This window comes from Natator depressus, chromosome 5 (genome assembly GCF_965152275.1).
Source record: "Natator depressus isolate rNatDep1 chromosome 5, rNatDep2.hap1, whole genome shotgun sequence".
Taxonomy (NCBI): Eukaryota; Metazoa; Chordata; order Testudines; family Cheloniidae; genus Natator; species Natator depressus.
Genome location: NC_134238.1, coordinates 101,319,224 through 101,342,373, shown reverse-complemented (window position 1 = coordinate 101,342,373; position 23,150 = coordinate 101,319,224). Strand labels below are relative to the sequence as shown.

The window sequence follows — 23,150 nt, the reverse complement described above, 5'->3', positions numbered from 1 at the left end:
TGTTCTGGAGCCTTCTTGGAGCCATGTGTACTCTTAGAACTGTAAGATTTTCCCGCCTTGCTGGTGCTGGAGCCTCTATGGTACCGAGCCTTGAGGACGAACTCTTTGAGGGTGATGACCTGGTCGGAAAGCGAGGCCTTTTTGAGGTGGTACCTTAAGAAGGGATTTAGAACTCCTCTTCTTAGGACCTTTAGAGGAGGTCTCTGAGGCTTTCCCCTTTCTAGGATAGTGTTACATCAAGGTCACAGAGGCACTAGAGACCCCTGGGGAGTGATGTACAGGGGAGTTCTCTGACCTGGCTCCAAATAGGGTGAAAGGAGCACTCCATCATTAAGATGGAGCTTGATTTCCCTGTTCTTCTGGGCCTCCGACTTGAGGGCTAAATAGCAGTGACACTTCTGTGGGACGTGTGACTCTCCCAGACAGCAAACGTACTTAGTGGGTCCACTGCTGACAGGGATAGCCTCTCTACATGTGAGGCAACATTTAAACCTCAGTGAGCTGGACACGCCCCTCACAGGGAGGATTTCTCCAGAGGAAATAAAACAATATTTCAATAACTAGTAATTAACTACTACTACTAAAAAAAAACAACCCTAACTGAACTAAACTAAGGAGAATGAACTCAGCAACCAGCTGAGACACTCGCAATACTTAAGCTCCATCTCAGACAGAGGCGTTTGAGAAGGATGGTTCGCCTATGCAGCCTGATAGAGCTTCGGTGTGGGGCATAAGGATACCAGCAGCGCATGTGTGAGCCAAACGGACACTGCTAATGACAATCTCCGATCAAAGGTACGTGGGATACATGTGCACCTGACGTGGAGCACCCAAAGGGATACTACTCAAAGAAGAATTAGTATTACATACATAGAAACTTCAACTAGTTGAAAGCTTATGCTCAGATAAATTGGTTAGTCTCTAAGGTGCCACAAGTACTCCTTTTCTTTTTGCGGATACAGACTAACACGGCTGCTACTCTGAACCTAGTTTTAAATACTCTGAGCTGGTCTGTCAGTGTAGTAGCTGCTGGAAGGGGATCTGAGTTAGTCTTTTGCTTCTGAGCAATAGGGGGTCACAGTGCTGTAGAGACTGAACGCTCAGCTCATGTTTCACTCATCACTTTCTCTGATTCACATAAGGTGAAGCAGTGAGTGATGGCATCTAGCTTTGCTCTACCAGAGGGGTGGTTATAATAGCAGGGATCTGAGTTTGTGGGGGAAAAGGTTGGGTATATCCTTGAAGCAGTGAAGACCCTGTACCCATTTCTAAAAAGAGTTTAATATTTTTAGAAACATTCCTTTTTTTAAAAAAGGTGCCAAATTTACTTTACAAGACTGACCAAACACCAGTCTTACAAATATAGTATTTCTGGATTATGCCCTGTCTCAGCACTATAAAACTTTAAACATTCTGTTCTGTTCATAAAGACACACTGGAACTCACTTATAGTTAATTTAATGAGTCTGAAATGTCTCAGTGCATCTCAATATGCAAACTGCTACTCTAGTTCTAGTGAACTGCTACATAGAATGAATTTGTTCTATGGAAAAAAATGAATTTGATCTAAGAAGTTTCCATTGCATATGTACGACCGCCTCCACATATTTGGTTGTGACGTCCACAGGATAAGTTGCAGAGCATCTTTGACTTTCTCACCTGTACTTTGCCCATGAATTCAGTTTCACCAGGACTATTCCTAGTATCCAAGCCTCTTACCAACTTTCAAATGCCAGCTTTAAAAACAAACAAACAAACCAACCAACCCAAACACTACCTGCCAGAAAAGTGTTTCTTACTCTCTTCAAAATGAGAAACACAAAATGAGAAATTAACTCCAAAATTACACTGGTCTGAGGCCCACAAAATAAGCTCTGGGCCAGGGAAAGGTTTATGGCCTTATAGCCTGTGATCCATCAGGGGCCTAAATGGGAGAGATTCACAGTTTCTTACTGTGAAAAAGCACTTGCATCTTGCTTTGGTAGGTTATATGATATCTGACATTGAAATGCTGACATTATTTTTGAGAAGTTGGAGAAAATTCTAAAAAATGTAATGAGTTTTTTTCTTCTTCTTTCCTTGAGGCCTGAACAGTTTGAGTTGTGACAGCCTGGCTTAAGAAGTGGAAGGTAACAAAAATAGAAGCAGTTAAAATAACTAGAATATTTCTAAGACATCTGGCAAAATACATGATGAGTTTGTGTGCTCAGATAAGGGGTTTACATGCAAAAACAACTAGTTATACACTCAAAAATACAAGTACAAATTCAGAAGCCACTTCTGAACATTTATTTTTAATGTGTGTATAAATCCAACACAATTACAATACAAGGCTCGATCCTACTAAGAATTATGCACATTCTTAACTTTACGTACATGAACAGAGTTCCACTGACTACTCCCCCATGGGACTACTCATGTATTTAGAGTTAAGAAGGTACGTAAATATTTGCAGAATTAGGCCAGACTCCTCCCTAACGAGCATGTGCATTCCTAAGTTTGCTGTGGGAAGAGAAATAATCAGGCAAAACACAAGCTTTATTTTTTTTTAATCTGGAAATTAAATGCAAAATAACTTTAATAATAAGGTTGTATAGTTAAAGTCACAAGAGTCACGAAATGCAAAGTTTAATGATACTGTTGAAATCTTAACTAGGATGCTAATAATATGTAGTATTATCTAGTCCTTTTTTTCAGGTTACAATAGGTAGCTTAATGTGTTACCATTTATGACCACTAGAACTTCTGCATTTCTTGACTTTGAGATTTAAATTTTTCAGTTTGACGGTTGCATTAATAGTTTTTCCCTTTATTATTACAAGATGCCAGCCAGATGCATTAATAGACTGAACTGTTATTCTCCCGAGCGCCTTATTAAATTTGCAATTCTGAACTCAAGTCTGCTGATGCACCTATTGTGATAGATCACTGGTAACCGATCCAGAGATATTCAGCAACATTTTTACATCTAGGTTATTGATGGATTGCCATACTAAGAAGCAGGACTGAATGTTTGATAATTACTTGGTCTAATAACTACCATAAAATACTGGCACAATGTTCTACTGTGTTTGACTATGCATTCTGAGTAACTGATGTAGCTTCAATAACCCATGCATTACAGAACACAGCACTTATAGTTACTATATATTCATGCTGGCTGATCCAACATTAAGAAAAAAAATTAATTGTAATACCTCATCAGGACATCCATCTGGTCTTGGCAGCCGTCCATTGTTCTTTAAAAGCTCTATCAAATGGAATACAATCATCTGCCCTTGTTTATCATTACCAATCATGCGCATGAATTCCTGAAACACAAAGCCAACTTTTAGTCATGTAAAAACGAATTATACTTTGTACCACTTTGAAGTGATTTTTTTAAAAAAAATCTATGACCAATAGAGTTAAGGATACTAAGAAGGAAATCTTTAAATATATCAGGAACAAGTAAAGTCATTGCAATGGACTAAGTCTGAAACTAGACAGGGGTAGTAATTATGATGCAGATAAGGCAGAAATATTCAATAAACATTTCTGTTCTGTATTCAGAAAGAACCAGGATGATGTTTTCATATCTTAAAGTGACAATGAAATACTCTTTATTCTCTCAGTAACTAGGGATGATATTAAACAGCAACTATTTAAAGTTAAACATTTTTAAATTTAAATACAGTGTGCAGCCAAAAGTTTTGGCTGAGGATCTCTCTGAAGGATTAATGTTATATTTTAACAAATATTGGAACACTGGAGAAGTTCCAGAGGACTGGAAGATGGTTAATGTCATGCTGATATTTAAATAAGGTAAAACAGGATGACTAAGGTCATTATAGGCTAGTTAGCTTGACATCAACCCCAAGCAAAATCATGGAAAGGCTGGTATGGGACATAATCAGTAAAGAATTTAAAGGATAGTAGCATAATTAATGCCAGTCAACATGGTTTTGCAGAAAATAGGTCTCGTCAAACACATCTAACAGTTTTTTGACTAAATCACGTGGTTGTTAAAGGTAAATGTGTTGACATACCAGACAAACTTCTGTAAGGCATCTGGTTTAGTTGCGCATGATGTTCTGACAAAAAATTAGCACTACACAAAATCAACTTAGCCTAAATAAATGGATTAAAAGCTGGTTAACTGATAGACTGCAAAAATTAATTGTAAATGGGGAACTAATCCAAGAGAGGAGTTTTTGGTGGGCTCCTATAGGGATCTGTGCGCAGCCCATTGCTATTTAATCTCTTTATTGATGATTGAAAGAAAATATAAAATTATTGCTGGTAAAATTTGTAGATGACACAAAAGTTGGGGAATGGGTAAATAATGATGGGGACAGTTATACATCCAACCTGGATTGCTTGGTAAGGTGGACTCATGTGAACACCATATATTTTAACACAACCAAACGTAAGGTCATACCATCTAGAAACAAAGAATACAGGTCATATTTATAAGATGAGGTACTGTATCATGGAAAGCAGTGACTCTGAAAAAGACTTAAGGGGTCATGGTAGGCAACCAATGGAACATGAGCTCCCAGTGTAATGCTGTAGCTAAGAAGGGTCTTAGAAATAGTTGCAAACAGCATTAAGATGTGTCAGTCATACTTGAGGCTTTAGTATGGGAAAGTCTGACATTTGAGTATTTTAAAACTGTTTCATACAGTTATGAACCCTAGTATTGCTACAGCTTTTACAGATGTCAGATAATTTTTTACCCCTAATTAACATTTTATGCCTTGGTACTAGTGGTTTTCAGTATCTTTCATCCTATAACTGTATGCTGTGCTACGAAAATCCAATTCTCAGCATAAAAGGAACAGTAAATAACTATAGATTTAGATCTATGTACGGTCTAAATCTTTAGTTAAGATCAAGAGAGAAGGCACTCCAGAAACCTGTAACTATGCACTGACCGCTGGAGGGCTTTTGCTCTTTTCAATATATGTGAAGAGTTCATACAGGACCACTCCAAAGCTCCACACGTCAGAGGCCACAGAAAACTTGCTCTCGGTCAGCGATTCTGGAGCATACCTGTATCAAAAAGTCATGGGAATCAGCAGCAAAGTTAATATGGAAGGAAAAAAGGGACGTTATTCTGCACCTTTCTTATTTTTAGGATTAAGGCATCTTAATTTGATAAACCTAAAACATGTCATAAGTAGATTTTCTTATTACATGTTTACAGACATTAATACCTCTGCATTTTATTACATTACCATCACTTGAATCTATACTTTATTTTACTTTTTAAAAAAATATTTAAATCTTCCTGATTTCTATTTCTTACAGCGGTGTACTCAGAACAGTTTATCATAACTGCCTTACTTATACAATATAATGAACAATACAAAAAACCCTCTCGTGTGAAGAGCCTGACCCAAAGCCCATTCAAGCCAATGAGTGTCTTTCCATCAACAACATTGTGCTTTGGCTCATGCCAACTGACTGTGTTCTCATATAAGCCCTCCTGTCCCGGTACTCAAGAATCTAATATCTATGTATGTTGAACACTATATTCTCAACTCTTTTCTTTAGAGTATAACATTTCTAGAGTGCTTAAAGCAGACAAGTACTGCTCATGTAAATAGCATGCACTCTGCTCCCGAGTACAGGTAAATTAAGCTCTTTCACATAAACACGCATCTATTTTAGGATTTCCTATGGTCCCCAGCTCCATAGTATTGGAATGTCTACACAGAGTCTTCTCTTTTCCCTTCCCTAGTTAAAAGGAGAGACTGCTTCTAGATTTTTTTTTTTTAAGCATCAGATTATTACAGAAAAGTGTAATCAAAGAGGAGGATTTTGCGGCGTGTCCTGAAGACTCTGGATGATTTGGACCTACTCTGGAAACTCATCCCTCACCTGAACTTTACCTTCTACTCTCACCGTCCAGGGAGAAACTCTGCTGAATGTGGTCAGAAGACATGGACCTTGGTATGCAAGAGGCTGTCTAAGATATCAGGCAGGCAGATGTGAATGATCAACCTACAGGTACCTCAAAGGCTGAAAACTTTAAAGCCATGTGAGAACTTCTATCTGGTTATATACAAGAAGTGCAAATCCAGGAGGGAGAGTCCACTGAGACAGGTTACTTTGGAGAATACTCTTCACATTTCTTTAAACTGCTCAACCTTTCAGCACCTTTGCTGATAATATTAGAGAATTTTAAAAAAAACCAGCTGGAATACACAGATAATTATTAATTTCATGAGAGCAGCTTGAAAATATCCACATTTACAGATTTCTGTACAGTAACTAAAATCCTGTACGTGACTTTTTGTGCGGAGCCACAGCTACGGACTTTGGCTTTTAGACTCCACAATAAGCAAAAATATTAGCATACTTCAGTGCAATAAAATCCAGCTCTCTGCACTACGAACACCCGGTCTTGTTTCATGAAGCAAATGGAAACTCACCAAAATATAGGGCTTTCTCCAGGCTCTTTTACTTTGTAGTATTCTTTGTCTTGTGGCAGGACTTTTGTCAGTCCAAAGTCCCCAATTTTAACTCTGTTCTCATTCTCCACTAAGATGTTTCTCGTTGCTAGATCCCGGTGAATGTATCTTTTTGTGCCCAGATACTCCATGCCCTAAGTGTAAAGATAATACACAAATTAAATAATTATTAAAATTCAATAGAGATAAAGGGCCAAATTTAGCACTGGCATAAGTGGCTGTAATTTCATCAACTTAAATGCAATCCTATTTGTCTATGGCAGTGGTGAATTTGGTTCAGAGTTTAAACCAAATACAGGAATAATAGCAACCTTTTTTTGTCTGAATGCCTATCTTTTTTGGAGAGAACTTCTTAATACTTCAAGGTGCAGTAAACTTCCTTAGCTGAGGGGAGCTGGATTGGACCCTCCTCTGAGCCCATCAACATTACTCCTAGCTTATTGAGAAGGGCAACTCCTGTATCTCCCTCTCCAGGGCCAAACATGCTGTGCTGGCAGACCTGCAGCCATTAGCCCAGGGAGAATGAAAGCCGGTTACGTTTCTTGCACGATAACATGAAGTGCCAACCAAGCCAGCCCTGTTTGACTACCAATCTTGGCTCTGCTTCCCCTTCTCTCCTTTGCTTGCTCTACCCAGCTCTATTTCATCATCCTTTTTGATCCCTACAACCTGTGTGATCTTCCTCGCGCCCCCAACAGCACTCACCCTCACAAACATTCACTCTCATACTCTGAGTAGGGACAACCTATGACCAGCGCTGCGTTGAAGAAGACCTCCTTTCTGCTGTTTCTGCTCCCCAGATGTCAAACATCCTACAGGAGCAAGCAGTTTGGCTATGGTGACTATTCCTTTTGCCACGGCTGAAATAGGAGAGGGGGGAACATGGGCACAGTTTGGAGGGAGGATGGGTGAGCATTGCCCCTCCACCCCAACTGCAAGCCTCAGACACACGCATAATTTGCCCCTCCACTCATAGCCCCATTGGCCTGACTAAAAATGCCCCCCCAAAAAATACAGAAGTCAAACTATGCCTATGGGAGGGGAACCAGCTATAGTCTTTTATGGTAACTAAAGAGAAAATTCTGTTTGGGCAGCTGTACCTGGTGGGAAGGAGTCGACACAGCACAGAGTGGTTTAGAAGCTGACCAATTTCAATGTATAACAGTTTGGAAACATTAAGCAAGCCACCTGTTCAATGACTCCACAAGAATCCTTTCCTTTCCTTCAATGCATCTAAAAACCAGCAAGCGTTGTTCATCGAAATTTTGGCTGCTGACCAAACTTTTTGGCATAAAATTTTTCCTTGCCATTGCAGGGGCCTCTCTGCCTGTGGCACATAATACTCCTGTGGGCTGTAATACTTTTGTCTAATCTTGGTTGTTGGGTGTAATATGTGGGTGCTGAGTGGTGCTGGAGGTGTGTGATATGCAGGAAGTCAGACTAGATGATCTGGTGGTCCCTTCTGGCCTTAACAGTAGGACTCTAAAAAACTAAACCTATGGTGCAAGAGGAATAATGTTTTGAGGATGAGCACCTCAGAGATAGCAGGTCCAGGGCCAGATTTACACCTTATGCGCCCCAGACTTCTGTCAATCTTTTTGAACAGATTTTTCCTCGTTTTCTTTATACCACTAGATGGCACCATTGTGTGTCAATACTTTATTTGCTGCCAGGCAGAAGGATGGCCTGATGCCCTCAGATGCAAGCTCTTAATGCCTCTCTGTGGATGGCACATTAACAATGTTAGAGCAGCACTTTCGCCCTAAAAATCCATATATACCCCTTCCATGACATGCCTAGTTTCCATCACAAGACCTGACATCACTCTCAAATCCAGGCTTCTTCCATGGCTGTCCTGATTCCTCAGTCGGGCCACTGGACTGGGAAACTGGTATTTTTTCAGAATACCACCTTTGGAGCTATTTCCCTATGTTTCAGACACTGTAAATGGAAATGCTATCCTCCTCTACCTCTAAGACTTCAGCTGAAAACAACCCCAGGGTTTATAATTTATAAAATGCACAAGAGATTGATTTATTTGAATCAGAGCTGTCATAGGGGCCTATTATTTATTTGCCATGTAACACCACATGGTATATATTTGTCCAACCGTATGTCCCTTTTATTTCCATTAATTTTAATGGGAGTCATGCACATATTGAGAGGAAAGCATGGGCGGCAGTATATTACTCTGCCAAAGGGAACCTGAATCCAATGTCTCCATTATCTTTTAGCTTCCCTCAAGACAGAAAGCGTCTAGAAAAAAAATATATGTCATTGGTGACAAGATCCAGCATTATATAAATCCATTGAAATTTCAGCAGGAAATAAACAGAAAAGGACAAGGAGATGTAGTTTTGAAAACTCCAGACCAACGTTTACAAAAAATGACATAACTCCTTGGATCTCTTAATGGAATACACTTTTAGACCAAAAGAACAGATGCATAAATAAAAACAGCAGGTACAAAATCTCACCCCAGAACAGTAACTTTGCCTACAGTGATTAGCTCCAATCTTTTTCCTAATTAGAAGACAGAGTCGGTAAAGTAAGATTTCTGTGGCATCTATCTCAACAACATGTTGCAGTCAGAGCCAGCTTCTGTATTCTGGCCAGGGCTTCAAAATAATTTGTGCCACCATTCTCCACCCCCGAAACATCCACAACCATTATACCCATGAGCCAAAGGGCTGCTTTTCAGAGCTGAGGAAGGGTTAGAGAGAATTCTCAGATACATTCCAAAGTTTAACTCATTTTACGTAAAAAGCATGCGTGTGGGTGAATCTATAGGTCCCACCAGCTTCCTGCTGCAGAAGTGGAGCCTGGATCCCAAGTGCTTGTTCTTTTCAACCTAATAATTGTCTTATATCAGCTATATTTGCAAAGTTCTCTGCAAGAGAACTGGCTAGAAGTTTAATTTAAAAAAAAAAAAAGAAAAGAAAAAGCAAAGATTCTCCTTTACATTTCTAGTTGCCCCCAAATCCAAGGGGCTCATAGCTGGGCTTTGTAGGGCCGACAGGCCAGTTTTGACTGCAATGCTATGTGTACATCATTTGTTGCTTGCTCAATCTGGGCTCTTGAAGAGTTTAAATTAAATTTAAGTCTAAAGGAAAAATATTCAGACTTCAAAAAACGACAAATGGCTCCAAAGCTAGTTCAGGAGACAGCAAAAGTGTATCAAAAACTTCCCAAAGCAGGATCCAGAGGCGGGAAACTCACCCAGGGCCAGTCCCCTCCCTGTTCCGGTACCTCGCAGCACTTTACAGAACTGCACACAGATTCCTACACTTTGCCACCACCCAACTAGCTCCTGCTGCACTAACTGGCACCTATAGAAGCATCCTCATTAGTTACAAGAAGAGCTGCCTCTGGGAGTGCTGATTTTCATAGCAGAGGACTTGTAAAGTGTCAGCTACAAGCCATGGGGCTTAGGAAATAATGGGACGGAGAAAAGGGAGGGACAGAAGAGATGGCAGGGAAGCAAAGAAACATGGCTTAAAATATTGATGTGAGAGAAAAGATCAGAAAAGGGGGAGGAATTTACATTTAAGTCACTGACGTGGGGAAGACAGACTTTTAAAAAGTCTTCTTTAAAAAAATCAATAGGAAGAAATGTGGAGCAAAAAAATAAGGGGAGATTTTAAAATGTCAAAAAACTCAAGGAAAGACAGAAAGAGGCAGAAGAAGAGAGGGGGGAAAGAGGGCTCAAGAAGAGGAAGATATGAGGATTTCTCTCATCCCATATTTCATGGCCATAGCATGGTACAGTATTTCAGACAGTAACTACTTAGTGTCTCAGTAGTTCAAAGCTGAATATATTTACCAAACAAAGAAGTAACTACAAAAAAAATCCTCTCAAAAGGAGTGACTTCAAAGAGTCTTTTGAACAACCTTAAGGCCTCTTCCTGTTACTGAACAGAAAAATTCAGAGCAACAACAAAATCCTGCAGGTAAAAATAAAAAAGTGAAACTGACATTTAACCATAGCTAAATCTGCAGGAGTACAACTGGTGGCATAGTACTCACAGCTAAAAACTAGTCACAGAAGAATCTGGATGCATATATAGGAACATTCACATACACTACAATTCTTATACAAGTTTACGGTTTTGTTCCATTTAGATGTTGAAAAGATTAACTTGTTTTAGCCTTTGGCCAAAAATAAAATAAAATAAAAGGTTTTGGGTTTTTTTATTTTTTAAGAAGGAATTCTAAAATGTTTAATGAAAAGGTCAGAATTTTACAAAAATCCTGGATATTTGGTGAAATTTGAAATGTCTACAGTTTCTCCTGTGCTGAACACAATCGGTAGGGAACTATATTATGTATAACCCGCCTCATGAAGGAGACCAGATGAGGACATCCAAAATGCTGGATGCCTATTTGGTTCTCAGGATTTCAAAACTCATATTACATCAATACCAAGCAACAAGGCAAGCAACACAAATATTGCAATTTTGGGTATTTCTAGCAGGATTCTGGCTTCTGTGCCTGGGTCTCAGGAAAACACAGCACATGCTTCTTTGCCTTTAGTGGAAAAGCATCCAGTAGAAGGCTAACACTGTGTAAATATAAAGTCTTTGATTGTTTTATTATAGGTTGTGGTAATGGTACTATTATAGTTGAACAACCAGATCTTGAAAAATCTGCTAGCCCACGATGAATAGAAACCATACCTAGGTGTCATCAGCTTCTGGAAAATCTAATCTAAGCTTTTATTTAAAAAAAAAATTCTAGCCCTTATGGCTGCAAAGATATCCTTATGGTTTCAAACACAAATTAAGTGGAAGTGATGGCATGCTGTCTGTCTGAGTTAGGAGACAGACAAGCTTCAGTGCCTCTGTTGCTGCTCACATCTTTATCAACTAAAGAGTATACTGGCATGTACTACAGAATGCTTTACTTTCACACAGTAAGAAGCACATAACACCAATATCTAAGAGGACATTTGACCAACTTGCTTAGAATAAGCAAAAAGGTGATTAGTTTTCAGAGATGTGGGGGTCACCCTTTGAGAAGTAGGACATCTAGTTACTCCCTACTCACAAACCAGTGTTGACAATGAAAAAAAACATTCATTTGCTGAATCAGGCATTTCTAATCAATATAACAATAAACATTCTTTAGGGGTAAGCACTGCTAACAGACGGCAGATATGTACATTGTAAACAGCATCAAAAGGTTTTCTTACCTTGCATATCTGAGACGTATATTGCAGAAGTTTCTTGTGATCCAGCCTCTCCTTGTGTTTCTGGATATAGTCTCGCAAACTTCCATATGGTAAATATTCCATTATTAATCTCAGATTTCTACGACCTTTTTAAATATATACAAAATATAAGGTTCTATTTTTGTCATTTCTTAATACAAATAATTATATACATCTGCAAATAAATTTACTAGCAAACCGTGCTGAAAATATTTAAATATTTCACCCTGGAGGCTCTTCTATTCTTGCTCCATCAGAACATGTGTAGTTCCTTTCCTTACATAAGTGAGTGACTAGAACAGTCTTACATAGCCTGTGTCACACCACATTCTTGCTCTGTATGGAAGTAAGATGGATAGATTTGCAGTTTTAACCTTGGCCGCATCTGCACTACATGTACCACCATGGTTTTGTAACGAGGTCATGACACCCTCCTCCTCTGACCTAGTTACAATAAACACAAAGTTGAACTATGTCCACAGAGCAGAACATAACACAGTTATGTGTCAGACATCTTTGCACGTTCATACTATCACAATGCCCAACCATGTTTGTATCAGTGCACCCTGAGAAATCTGGAGTTATGGCACATCTCAGCAGGGAACACAAAGTCAGGAGGTCATACACAGAGTGCCACCAACAGCACATGGGGCAAGACACTCCATGTGGTAAGACACCCCATAGAGCTAGAAAGAAGTAGGAGTGACAATCCAGTTACATGGGTACGCGCATGGATCTCAGCCACACAGCAAATAAAGCTTCAATTTTGCAATGGACAATGCACGAGCATACCACTGTATCCATGCAGAACTGAGGTGAAGTCAATAGGAAAGAGTATCATGTTAATGAACACAATATTAACACATACTTGTCCCTGTCTACATGTTTAAAATCACATTAGTAAACACCATGTATTTTTCCAGTGTAGAGAAGGTTGTAGAGAAAGGACTTCTAAAATGTGATCACTGTTTTATTTTGCAGTGCCAAAGTGACAAGAATGCACAACGAACTGAGCAAAACACATGGATTGCGTGTGGTGTGTTTGTACACATTGTCTTCTATGAATACCTAGACATCCTCTCTCACTCAAACCTCAAACTTTCACAGCTGGACACTTTTCTAGTAAAGTAAATAAATATACAAACAGATGCATTCAACCTAGAGCAAATTAATGACTCCATAATTGAAGAAACAGTTACAGGACCAACGGAGAATTCTCTGTTAGTTTACCAGCAATTTTTAACCAGAAATACTCAAGTGCCCTACCTAGAGTACATCTTAAATAGCACAAGATTCTACAATAAATTCTGCTAAGCCCAAAAAACTGACAATGCAACAGATTTAGGCCTTTTTAAAGAGGCTTCACAGCAGACAATTTTTCTCCAACTATTTTCTAATGAAGGAGCATAATGAAAGTTTATCAGTCTCTCAGTTTTACTCTGTCCCATAACAAATCAGTTGTGAAATAAACGGCAAGAACACACAGACTAAAATGAAACACTACTTCATATAGCACAGATTCAGCCCGTTGAATTCACTGTCACAGGTGGACACTGAGTTAAATATTGTACCTGGATCACTGAATGAATATTAATACCCTCTGTGGTTCACAAACTGAGAGTGCCATACTGGCTCAGTTCATTTGTTCATGAAGTACACTACCTTGCTCCAGCATCAGGCAATATCTGTTGCTTCACAAGAAGATAAACAAATCTCAACACTAATAATACACCTACCCACTAGTATGCAGTGCTGCGTGGTGGTGGTGGGGTGGGGGGGGGCGGGGGATTCCTTCCTGAGTACAGCAGGCTATCATTATATTATCATCATCTTTTACGAAAAGATTACTAATCGGTTTCTCTCAAGAGAACAAAGACCTCCTTTGCAGGGTAGAATGAGAGGCCACAGACAAGCTCAACAAAAATGTTCAAAGTCTGTAGGCCCTAGGGAAAAAAATTACTCCAATGAAGCAGCAAGTGAGAGCAAATCTACTAAAATCCACCTAATCCTGGTTTTGATTAGAGAAAGGAGTGAGAGAAGTTATGCAGCAATTTAGTCCTGCTGTCTCTGAAATCAGAATTTATAAAGACAATCTTCTCCCACATTTTCATTTACCTAAAATAAATCAAATTGTTATCGCACTGTAATAGGACATAATCACAGAAGTGCATTTAAACTTTTCTTTAACCACTGAACATATTTTTAATTAAATACCATGTCAGTGAATGCTTAGTAATTGTCCTTTAGCCCCCAGCAATGTGCATTTATCTACTTAAACCCACATTAACATAAGTGCAAATTTGTGTACCTACACTCAGCTACTGCTGAAAGTTAAGCGCTGAGTCACAGCCACAATATTTACTTAAAATACATGTGAAAGTGAAGTGGAAATGCTTATTTCTGAAGCAAGAGACTATTAGTATGTCCAAAGTTATATCTGATTCATGCTTTAACTAGCACCCCCAACACAAAACAGAAATTAGTCTTTTAAAGTTCCATCTCGTTACATAGGTGAAGATGGTAGCGGCCGTCAAGTTGGTCAGCAATGTTAACAGCTTGAAAAGCTTCATTTTGGTTTGAAAATAAGGCTTTTTAGAGCAAAGACCATGGGTGAAATCCTGACGCTACCGATGAGAATGGCAAAACTCCCACTGATTTCAACAGAGCCAAGATTTCACTCCATGACTTTAAAGCTTCTTACACACGCCCTGGCTATTCTCCTCTCATAAAGGAAGTCCATGAAGTGGTGAGTTTCACTCTGCTGAGACACGGCAGTGAGTCAAAAACAAAAAGTTGAAGAAATATTTAGGTTCCCCAACATTTTTATGGAACTATTGATGACTTTCTACACAGATTTTTGTCTGTACTTTACAGTGTGATTAGTTGCAAATAGTTACAATTTTTACTTTTAAAGACGTTATCAGAGAATAGTCGTCTATAACTGCAGCAGATTAATTAGATGAAATTGTGTCTATTTGGCATAATGAAGCACTGTATGATGGACACTGATTCTTTTGCTATGCCATCTATAAAAGCTCTGATAAAGTCAGGAAATGTATCCCAACAACATGAAAACATTTAATGAGTTCTGGCTTTGTACTGATTAATAAGCAGTGTGAGCAAGGAAGGACCAACACCTGTTAGGCATGGTCTAGATAATACTTAGCCCTGCCTTGAGTGCAGGGGACTGGACTAGATGACCTCTCAATGTCCCTTCCAGTTCTATGATTCTATGTTAAATGCTTTACATACCGGCACTGTAGCACACTCCCTTGTACTTAACAATGTTATCGTGCTGCAGGGATTTAAGGATTTCAATTTCCCTTTCAAAATCTCGTAGGTGCTCTTCTGTGCTGTGTTGTAGCTTTTTCACAGCCACTACCTCTCCAGTATTGTCTTGTAGTGGGTCATACCGGCACATCTCGACACTGCCAAAGTTACCCTAGACCAAAACAGAAACACAAATTAAAAAAGCCCATGTCACAGTCGTTTCCTAATCACCTGTGTAGGACTGCACCAGGATTAAAGTGACCAGATTTTCAAAGTGAAAAACCAGGACACCGGGGGGGGGCGGGGGTGGAGTATCGCAGGGGACAGTTTAGGTGGGATTAGGGGGAGATGTGTTTGGGAAGCAGGTTGAGGAGGTGGGAAGAAGGGGAAAGAGGATATTCAGGATAGTTCAGATACAAAAAAATAATCAGTTACCATGCCGAAGAGCTTAGGAGCAATTTTAAATGAATCTAAGAGCAGAAAATAAAAATGGAAAAAGATAGGTCTCTCTTGGTGTTAGTAACGCACTCCTGAAACATTTAACCACTCAGTGCCACTAGATTCAGTGCAGAGATTCCATCCCAGAGTTCTCTCCTGTTTCGTGATATCCTACACAGTGACTGACAGGCAAATCAGGACAGAATGTGCATTGTGCTTATATCTGTCTGAAACCGTGTTTACACAATCTATTCCAGTAACACAAGGGTGCAGTGAAAATAACGTATAAGAAATCACCAGGAGGCAATTGAAAGGTGGGGTTCTTCCAGCCACTTAGGGCTTGTCTACACTTGAAACGCTACAGCAGCACAGCTGCGCTGCTGTAGTGCTTCCTTGAAGATGCTATCTACACCAACCGGAGGGGTTTTCCCAGCAGCATCGGTAATTCATCTTCCCAAGAGGCAGTAGCTAGGTTGATGGAAGAACGCTTCCGTCAACCTAGTGCTGTCGGCAGGGGGACTTAGGTCAGCTTAACAACGCCGCTCAGGGTGTGGATTTTTCACATGCCTGACAGACGTAGTTAAACCGACCTAATTTTTTAGTGCAGACCAGGCCTTAGAGTTCAAAACTTCCTTCCGAGTGGCTAATCACCCATAAATGAGAACATGCAGAGTCATCTCGAAGAACCTCAGTTACACCTAAGTAACCTTATTTCTTTCAGCCAATTAGAGTTCAAAGCTTCCTACCTTGCCAAGTTGCTGTAAGAACTTAAGGTGTCTCTCTTCAAATTGCGTTGGGTCCCTGTCTTCAAATGCCCCAGAAAATCCAAGAGCACCAATCCTCATGTTTGGCAACATGTCATTTTCTGTCAATAGCTCATAATCTGGACAAAAACAAAAACAAAAAAAAAACAAACAAAAAAATGATGAAAGGGCAAATGTTGTCATTTTGCTGACATGCTCCCCTCTCCTCTCAATATTCTATTATGCTCTGGATAGACATAAACAGTGTATTGAACTCAGTTTCCTAAATAAATATTAGATACTATGTTGCTGCCATAAAGAATGACAAACCAACAAATTGGAGTGACACTCTGGATGCTGCTGGGCCAAAAAAAGAGAGAGACTGATCTTGACAGCTGACTAATAGTGACCCTTCTCTTAAGAATTTTCAAACAAGCATTTTTGCAAACCAATCCTTGCTGGTTTAACTATAACACCTACTGTGCAATGGCCCCTTTTCTAGGGGGGACAACATTCAAAAATCAGAAGGGCATTTGATAACCAGAGAGTAAGTCTGCAGGAACAGTAGCAAGTTTAGCAGTATTTATCCCAGCAACTGGGAGAAAGTACAAGGATCATTGATATAATGTGCTTCACTAAGAAGCTAGGCGTGCAATCTTGCCAATATATTTGAAATAAATATTTATAATACAATGAAAATGTTTTGAGTGATCCTGACGTAAAATTCACTTTTAATAGCAAACTGGAAAACAATAAAATATATTCATTATAATTTCTGTTGTTTATATTGTGGTAGTGCCTTGGACCAGGATCCCATTATTCTAGGCATTCTGTGGACAAAAAAAAACAACAACTCCTGCCCCAAAGAGTTCACAATCTTCTACCAAAAATCCATTCCCTTTCTTTCATGAGCTTACCTGGCGTGAACAAGCTGTTAAGATCACGTATAATGGCTCTGAAAGAAAGTCTGAAATCTGGCTCATAATCCATACAGTTGTTTATAAGATTTGCAAGTTCTGTCCAGTTTGGAGCAGGAAGCTGGTGCCTATCTTCATAAAACTGTAGCTTCTAGGATTAAAGATATACAAGATGCTTTAGCATATAATAGCATTCTCAGCAGCTTTGTGACAAACATGGTATCTGTGGCAGAATAGCCATTTCTGGTTTAAACGAGAAAGGCCAATTTATTTTCTTTGCGCAGGTGATTCTGTGCAGCCTAACTAGGATGGAACAGTAAGAAAGTTTTGCCCACCTGTGGGCTGGCCGAGTTCTGTCTCTAGCTGTAAGAGCCTCATTCTGATTACGAGAGAGTGTGAATGAGTCAGAGGGGGCTAGTATCTCAGACGTTTCTCCTTCCAGGTAAGTGTCTATCCAGTGGCTCTGCTAGGAATGTGTTATTAAATGAGCTGATTGAGGGAACTATTGGGAAATTACAGCAGCCGCCGCCAGAGGCAAGATTAGGCTTCTGTGATGGGTACAAGTGAGTTTGTATAAAGCTCCAAAAAGGGTTGGGTTTTGTGTTTAGGGGACTCTCCTGATGATTTTCAAGAGAGATGGAAGTTTTTGGAAAGCGTAGGGGACAATTTCCTGGCGCAAGTGCTAGGGGAGCCAACTAGGGGGGGCGCTTTTCTTGACCTGCTGCTCACAAACCGGGTAGAATTAGTGGGGGAAGCAAAAGTGGATGGGAATCTGGGAGGCAGTGACCATGAGTTGGTTGAGTTCAGGATCCTGACGCAGGGAAGAAAGGTAAGCAGCAGGATATGGACCCTGGACTTCAGGAAAGCAGACTTCGACTCCCTCAGGGAACGGATGGGTAGGATCCCCTGGGGGACTATCATGAAGGGGAAGGGAGTCCAGGAGAGCTGGCTGTATTTCAAGGAATCCCTGTTGAGGTTACAGGGACAAACCATCCCGATGAGTCGAAAGAATAGTAAACATGGCAAGCGACCAGCTTGGCTTAAGGGTGAAATCCTAGCGGATCTTAAACATAAAAAAGAAGCTTACAAGAAGTGGAAGGTTGGACATATGACCAGGGAAGAGTATAAAAATATTGCTCGGGCATGTAGGAAAGATATAAGGAGGGCCAAATCGCACCTGGAGCTGCAGCTAGCAAGAGATGTCAAGAGTAACAAGAAGGGTTTCTTCAGGTATGTTGGCAACAAGAAGAAAGCCAAGGAAAGTGTGGGCCCCTTACTGAATGAGGGAGGCAACCTAGTGACAGAGGATGTGGAAAAAGCTAATGTACTCAATGCTTTTTTTGCCTCTGTTTTCACTAACAAGGTCAGCTCCCAGACTGCTGCGCTGGGCATCACAGAATGGGGAAGAGATGGCCAGCCCTCTGTGGAGATAGAGGTGGTTAGGGACTATTTAGAAAAGCTGGACGTGCACAAGTCCATGGGGCCGGACGAGTTACATCCGAGAGTGCTGAAGGAATTGGCGGCTGTGATTGCAGAGCCCTTGGCCATTATCTTTGAAAACTCGTGGCGAACGGGGGAAGTCCCGGATGACTGGAAAAAGGCTAATGTAGTGCCAATCTTTAAAAAAGGGAAGAAGGAGGATCCTGGGAACTACAGGCCAGTCAGCCTCACCTCAGTCCCTGGAAAAATCATGGAGCAGGTCCTCAAAGAATCAATCCTGAAGCACTTACATGAGAGGAAAGTGATCAGGAACAGTCAGCATGGATTCACCAAGGGAAGGTCATGCCTGACTAATCTAATCGCCTTTTATGATGAGATTACTGGTTCTGTGGATGAAGGGAAAGCAGTGGATGTATTGTTTCTTGACTTTAGCAAAGCTTTTGACACAGTCTCCCACAGTATTCTTGTCAGCAAGTTAAGGAAGTATGGGCTGGATGAATGCACTATAAGGTGGGTAGAAAGCTGGCTAGATTGTCGGGCTCAACGGGTAGTGATAAATGGCTCCATGTCTAGTTGGCAGCCGGTGTCAAGTGGAGTGCCCCAGGGGTCGGTCCTGGGGCCGGTTTTGTTCAATATCTTCATAAATGATCTGGAGGATGGTGTGGATTGCACTCTCAGCAAATTTGCAGATGATACTAAACTGGGAGGAGTGGTAGATACGCTGGAGGGGAGGGATAGGATACAGAAGGACCTAGACAAATTGGAGGATTGGGCCAAAAGAAATCTGATGAGGTTCAATAAGGATAAGTGCAGGGTCCTGCACTTAGGATGGAAGAATCCAATGCACCGCTACAGACTAGGGACCGAATGGCTAGGCAGCAGTTCTGCAGAAAAGGACCTAGGGGTGACAGTGGACGAGAAGCTGGATATGAGTCAACAGTGTGCCCTTGTTGCCAAGAAGGCCAATGGCATTTTGGGATGTATAAGTAGGGGCATAGCGAGCAGATCGAGGGATGTGATCGTTCCCCTCTATTCGACACTGGTGAGGCCTCATCTGGAGTACTGTGTCCAGTTTTGGGCCCCACACTACAAGAAGGATGTGGATAAATTGGAGAGAGTCCAGCGAAGGGCAACAAAAATGATTAGGGGTCTAGAGCACATGACTTATGAAGAGAGGCTGAGGGAGCTGGGATTGTTTAGTCTGCAGAAGAGAAGAATGAGGGGGGATTTGATAGCTGCTTTCAACTACCTGAAAGGGGGTTCCAAAGAGGATGGCTCTAGACTGTTCTCAATGGTAGCAGATGACAGAACGAGGAGTAATGGTCTCAAGTTGCAATGGGGGAGGTTTAGATTGGATATTAGGAAAAACTTTTTCACTAAGAGGGTGGTGAAACACTGGAATGCGTTACCTAGGGAGGTGGTAGAATCTCCTTCCTTAGAGGTTTTTAAGGTCAGGCTTGACAAAGCCCTGGCTGGGATGATTTAACTGGGAATTGGTCCTGCTTCGAGCAGGGGGTTGGACTAGATGACCTTCTGGGGTCCCTTCCAACCCTGATATTCTATGATTCTATGGACTAAATATGCCTGCAGAAAAGACCTGCAATATTAGGGAGCAATAAGTTTGGAAATTTTTAAAGTTGTATTCTATTTTTGGAGACCTTTTTATATCTGTAAACGCTTCTGCATTGGATAATTTGGGGTTGGGACTCTGCAAGACCCAATGTGATACTGCACTAAAAAGCATTTTAAGCGTGACTAGAAAGTATAGTCAACAAAGAAACATGGTATTCACAGGTACAGTAACAAACAACGCTACTTGCCAATACTTACTCTGGGAGAATCCAGTGCACCAAGGGGCTTGTCTCCCCCACTGCAGATTTCCCATAAAGTGGTACCAAAACTCCACTTGTCTGTTGCTAAGCTTAGCTGTTTAGGATTTTCAATGCATTCAGGTGGGACCCAGGGTATCCTTTCAAGAAGAACTATGTAATCATGAAAACACAACAGGTCACAAATAATACTGAAGTGTCTACTTTTATCTCCAAATTCTACTTAAACACATTAGAATTAGTAAAAGTTTGAATTTCTACAATTCCCTTATTTTTTTAGAATGAAATACTTCAACTCTTCTCAAGTTCCTGTTCTTCAACAGTAAATGCTAAATGACACACGCACAAATGATGAACTTGTAACTAGGATGAAGTATCATTGCTTCTAATTTTAAAAGTTCATTGACTGTCTTCTCTTTATAGCCCCATGAAGCCAGATCTAAGGAATTTCTACATCGTGTTGTTGCTCTGACATGAATGCCCTTTCCCACTATCAAGAAACAGTAGTTCCCACACAAGATTGAGAGGGTAAAAAAAATCAGAGGCATACGCTTAGCAGTTTTCAGATGGGGCGCAACATGCTGACTCTGCAACAAGCAGCAGTGTGCACACAGAGGAATTCAACTGTTTGAATCTTCATTATTTGATCAAAACTAAAACTGATCGGGGAACAAGCTAAAAGGATACTGTCAGATCAGTTTAGACCCAAGATTTAGGATTTTTGAAATTAAGTTCACAAAAGACTGCCACCAAAAGAAATGTTGCAACTTTTAAAAAATTCAGTGGAAAGTTTATTGGATAACATCACCATCACACTACGCTGCTTGCATTCCGAAGGCTGCAGCATCCTGCCACCATATATAAACTATAAAGCCAAATATATGATTAATATATGATTAAAGCCAAAATGGATTAGTCTGTTTTCATCTTCCAAACTGAATATAGCCCTCCCACCCCCCAAAAAAGAGTAAACAGTATCAATGAAGACTGGTACCTTAAATTTTAAAAATACTTCCAATTTGAATAATCTAAGGTGTTATTTGTAACACGGCTAAGGAAACCTGTTTAAGAATATATGAATTTTCACCTGACAGCGTCACTTTAAAAGACAAAAAAGGGGAGAACAATGAGAATGGATACATTATCTATCCATCTAATAGTCAATAATCAGATGCATCCACTTCTGCATGTTGTCCTAGTACTAATATTTTTACTCCATTTGAAAGCATTTCACAGCTTGTAAAAGTGACAGAACAGCAGCATATTATAGATATATAGGTCATCATTTTCAAGAGTGCAGTGATTTCAGGTGCCCAGCCCGAGATGCGTTGGGGATGGTTTTGAAAATCAGGTCCCCGCAGTTTCAAATTGGGCACCTGAAAATCCCTGGTTATTTTGAAAATGCTGGGCTTTCCATATGTTCTCTAAACTTCTCCACATTACTATAATAAAGCACTTGAATCCCGACCTGCAGTGACTACTAATCCAGCAGTATGCCACAAGTACAGTAGACTGAGTCATGCCACATTACAGCATGGTCAAACATCCCTTTGGTAAAGATGTTTTGTTTAGAACATACAGTAATCTGTGTTGAAATGGTCCTAATGCACCATCTTAACCGGTTTGTGTTCTTGTACAGACTTATTTAAAACCAAACTAAACCACCCAGCAGAAAATTTTGACTGTTTCCTATAGCCATTTGTTGATACGATGCAGTTTTAACTGCTGACTGGGATGGTGTTTTAGGGACTGGAGAAAGGCTGGAGGACCTTATATCACAATAAACAATGAGTACAATGAGAGGTTGGAGGAATAAAAATACAAATATTTTCAATGTTACAAACAATAGCCCAGACAGTTGACTCCAAGACTTACTGTCTTTTGGCAAAACTGTCATGCTGATGCCAGGATCACTAAGCTTGATAAATGGAAGGTTTCCAGACTTCCTATCTTCTTCTCTGATAAGCAAGATATTTTTTGCACATACGTTCCCATGAACCAGGCTTTTATCTTCCTGATAAAGACAAATACATTTTTATGTAAATAAACAAGTAAAAACCAGAAGGCATTTAAAAGAAAGTGTTAGTCTAGGAAATTAAACAGATCGCATATGGCAGGCACAAATAAAATGACACCATTAATTCCTCTCCAACTGGTTAGAAAATTTAACTAATGGTTAAATTATATCCATTATCTATCTAGATTTCAAATTCGGATAGCTTTAATATATGTTCTACAGCTAGGCAGATATCAAATAAGGCCTGAAGTATATTAGTAATTCAAAAAAGGCAGTAGCTTTCACTGGTGGTTAGCTATTAACATTATTAGAAGGTCATTTATATTGAGCATAGGGAGATGAAAAGGGGGGGGGGGGGAGAATGGTAGGCGTGATTCCTGGAAGAAGTTGTTTTTAAGTTGGGATTTCAAAAAGAGGAGAGAATGGACCACTTGGCAAACAAAACAGGACAAAATAAGAGCTGCTTATGGAGCAGCATGAGTGAAGGAATGACACCAACAGAGTAACAGAGAAGTGAAGAACAGAGTCCGGGTAGAAGGTTTAGAGGAAGGGAGGGAGAAAGTAGAAGAATAGTAGGACACAAGAGGAGAGATTAAGAAGGAGAAGAATAATGTAGACCATTGACACTAACTTCCGTGACTGAAATGGGAGCAACCTGTGTGTATCTGAGAGCAGAATTTGGCCGAGAATCTTGTAAGTGGCTAACCCTCAGATGGGACTAATTCTGTCCCCTCTTCTGCTTTCAAGTCCCTTTTAACTTCAGTAGGAATGCTGCTCACAGATCAGCCCTTAATTATAGGCAGGGCTGGTAGCACCGTCCATTATTAAG

At 40.2% G+C, this 23,150-nt stretch overlaps 1 protein-coding gene across 2 annotated transcripts in view; it reads right to left on the bottom strand.

Moving 5' to 3' along the window:
• Window positions 1-23,150, bottom strand: part of JAK2 (Janus kinase 2) — a 164,026-nt gene that overhangs the window by 14,573 nt on the left and 126,303 nt on the right. For both annotated transcript variants that reach the window (XM_074953318.1, XM_074953319.1), the window contains 9 exons: window positions 22,180-22,318; window positions 20,306-20,457; window positions 17,036-17,186; window positions 16,122-16,258; window positions 14,920-15,109; window positions 11,650-11,774; window positions 6,420-6,592; window positions 4,917-5,034; window positions 3,198-3,311 (listed from right to left, as the gene is read on the bottom strand). In XM_074953318.1, coding sequence (XP_074809419.1) covers window positions 3,198-3,311; window positions 4,917-5,034; window positions 6,420-6,592; window positions 11,650-11,774; window positions 14,920-15,109; window positions 16,122-16,258; window positions 17,036-17,186; window positions 20,306-20,457; window positions 22,180-22,318 — 1,299 coding nt within the window. The remainder of the gene's footprint in view (window positions 1-3,197; window positions 3,312-4,916; window positions 5,035-6,419; window positions 6,593-11,649; window positions 11,775-14,919; window positions 15,110-16,121; window positions 16,259-17,035; window positions 17,187-20,305; window positions 20,458-22,179; window positions 22,319-23,150) is intronic.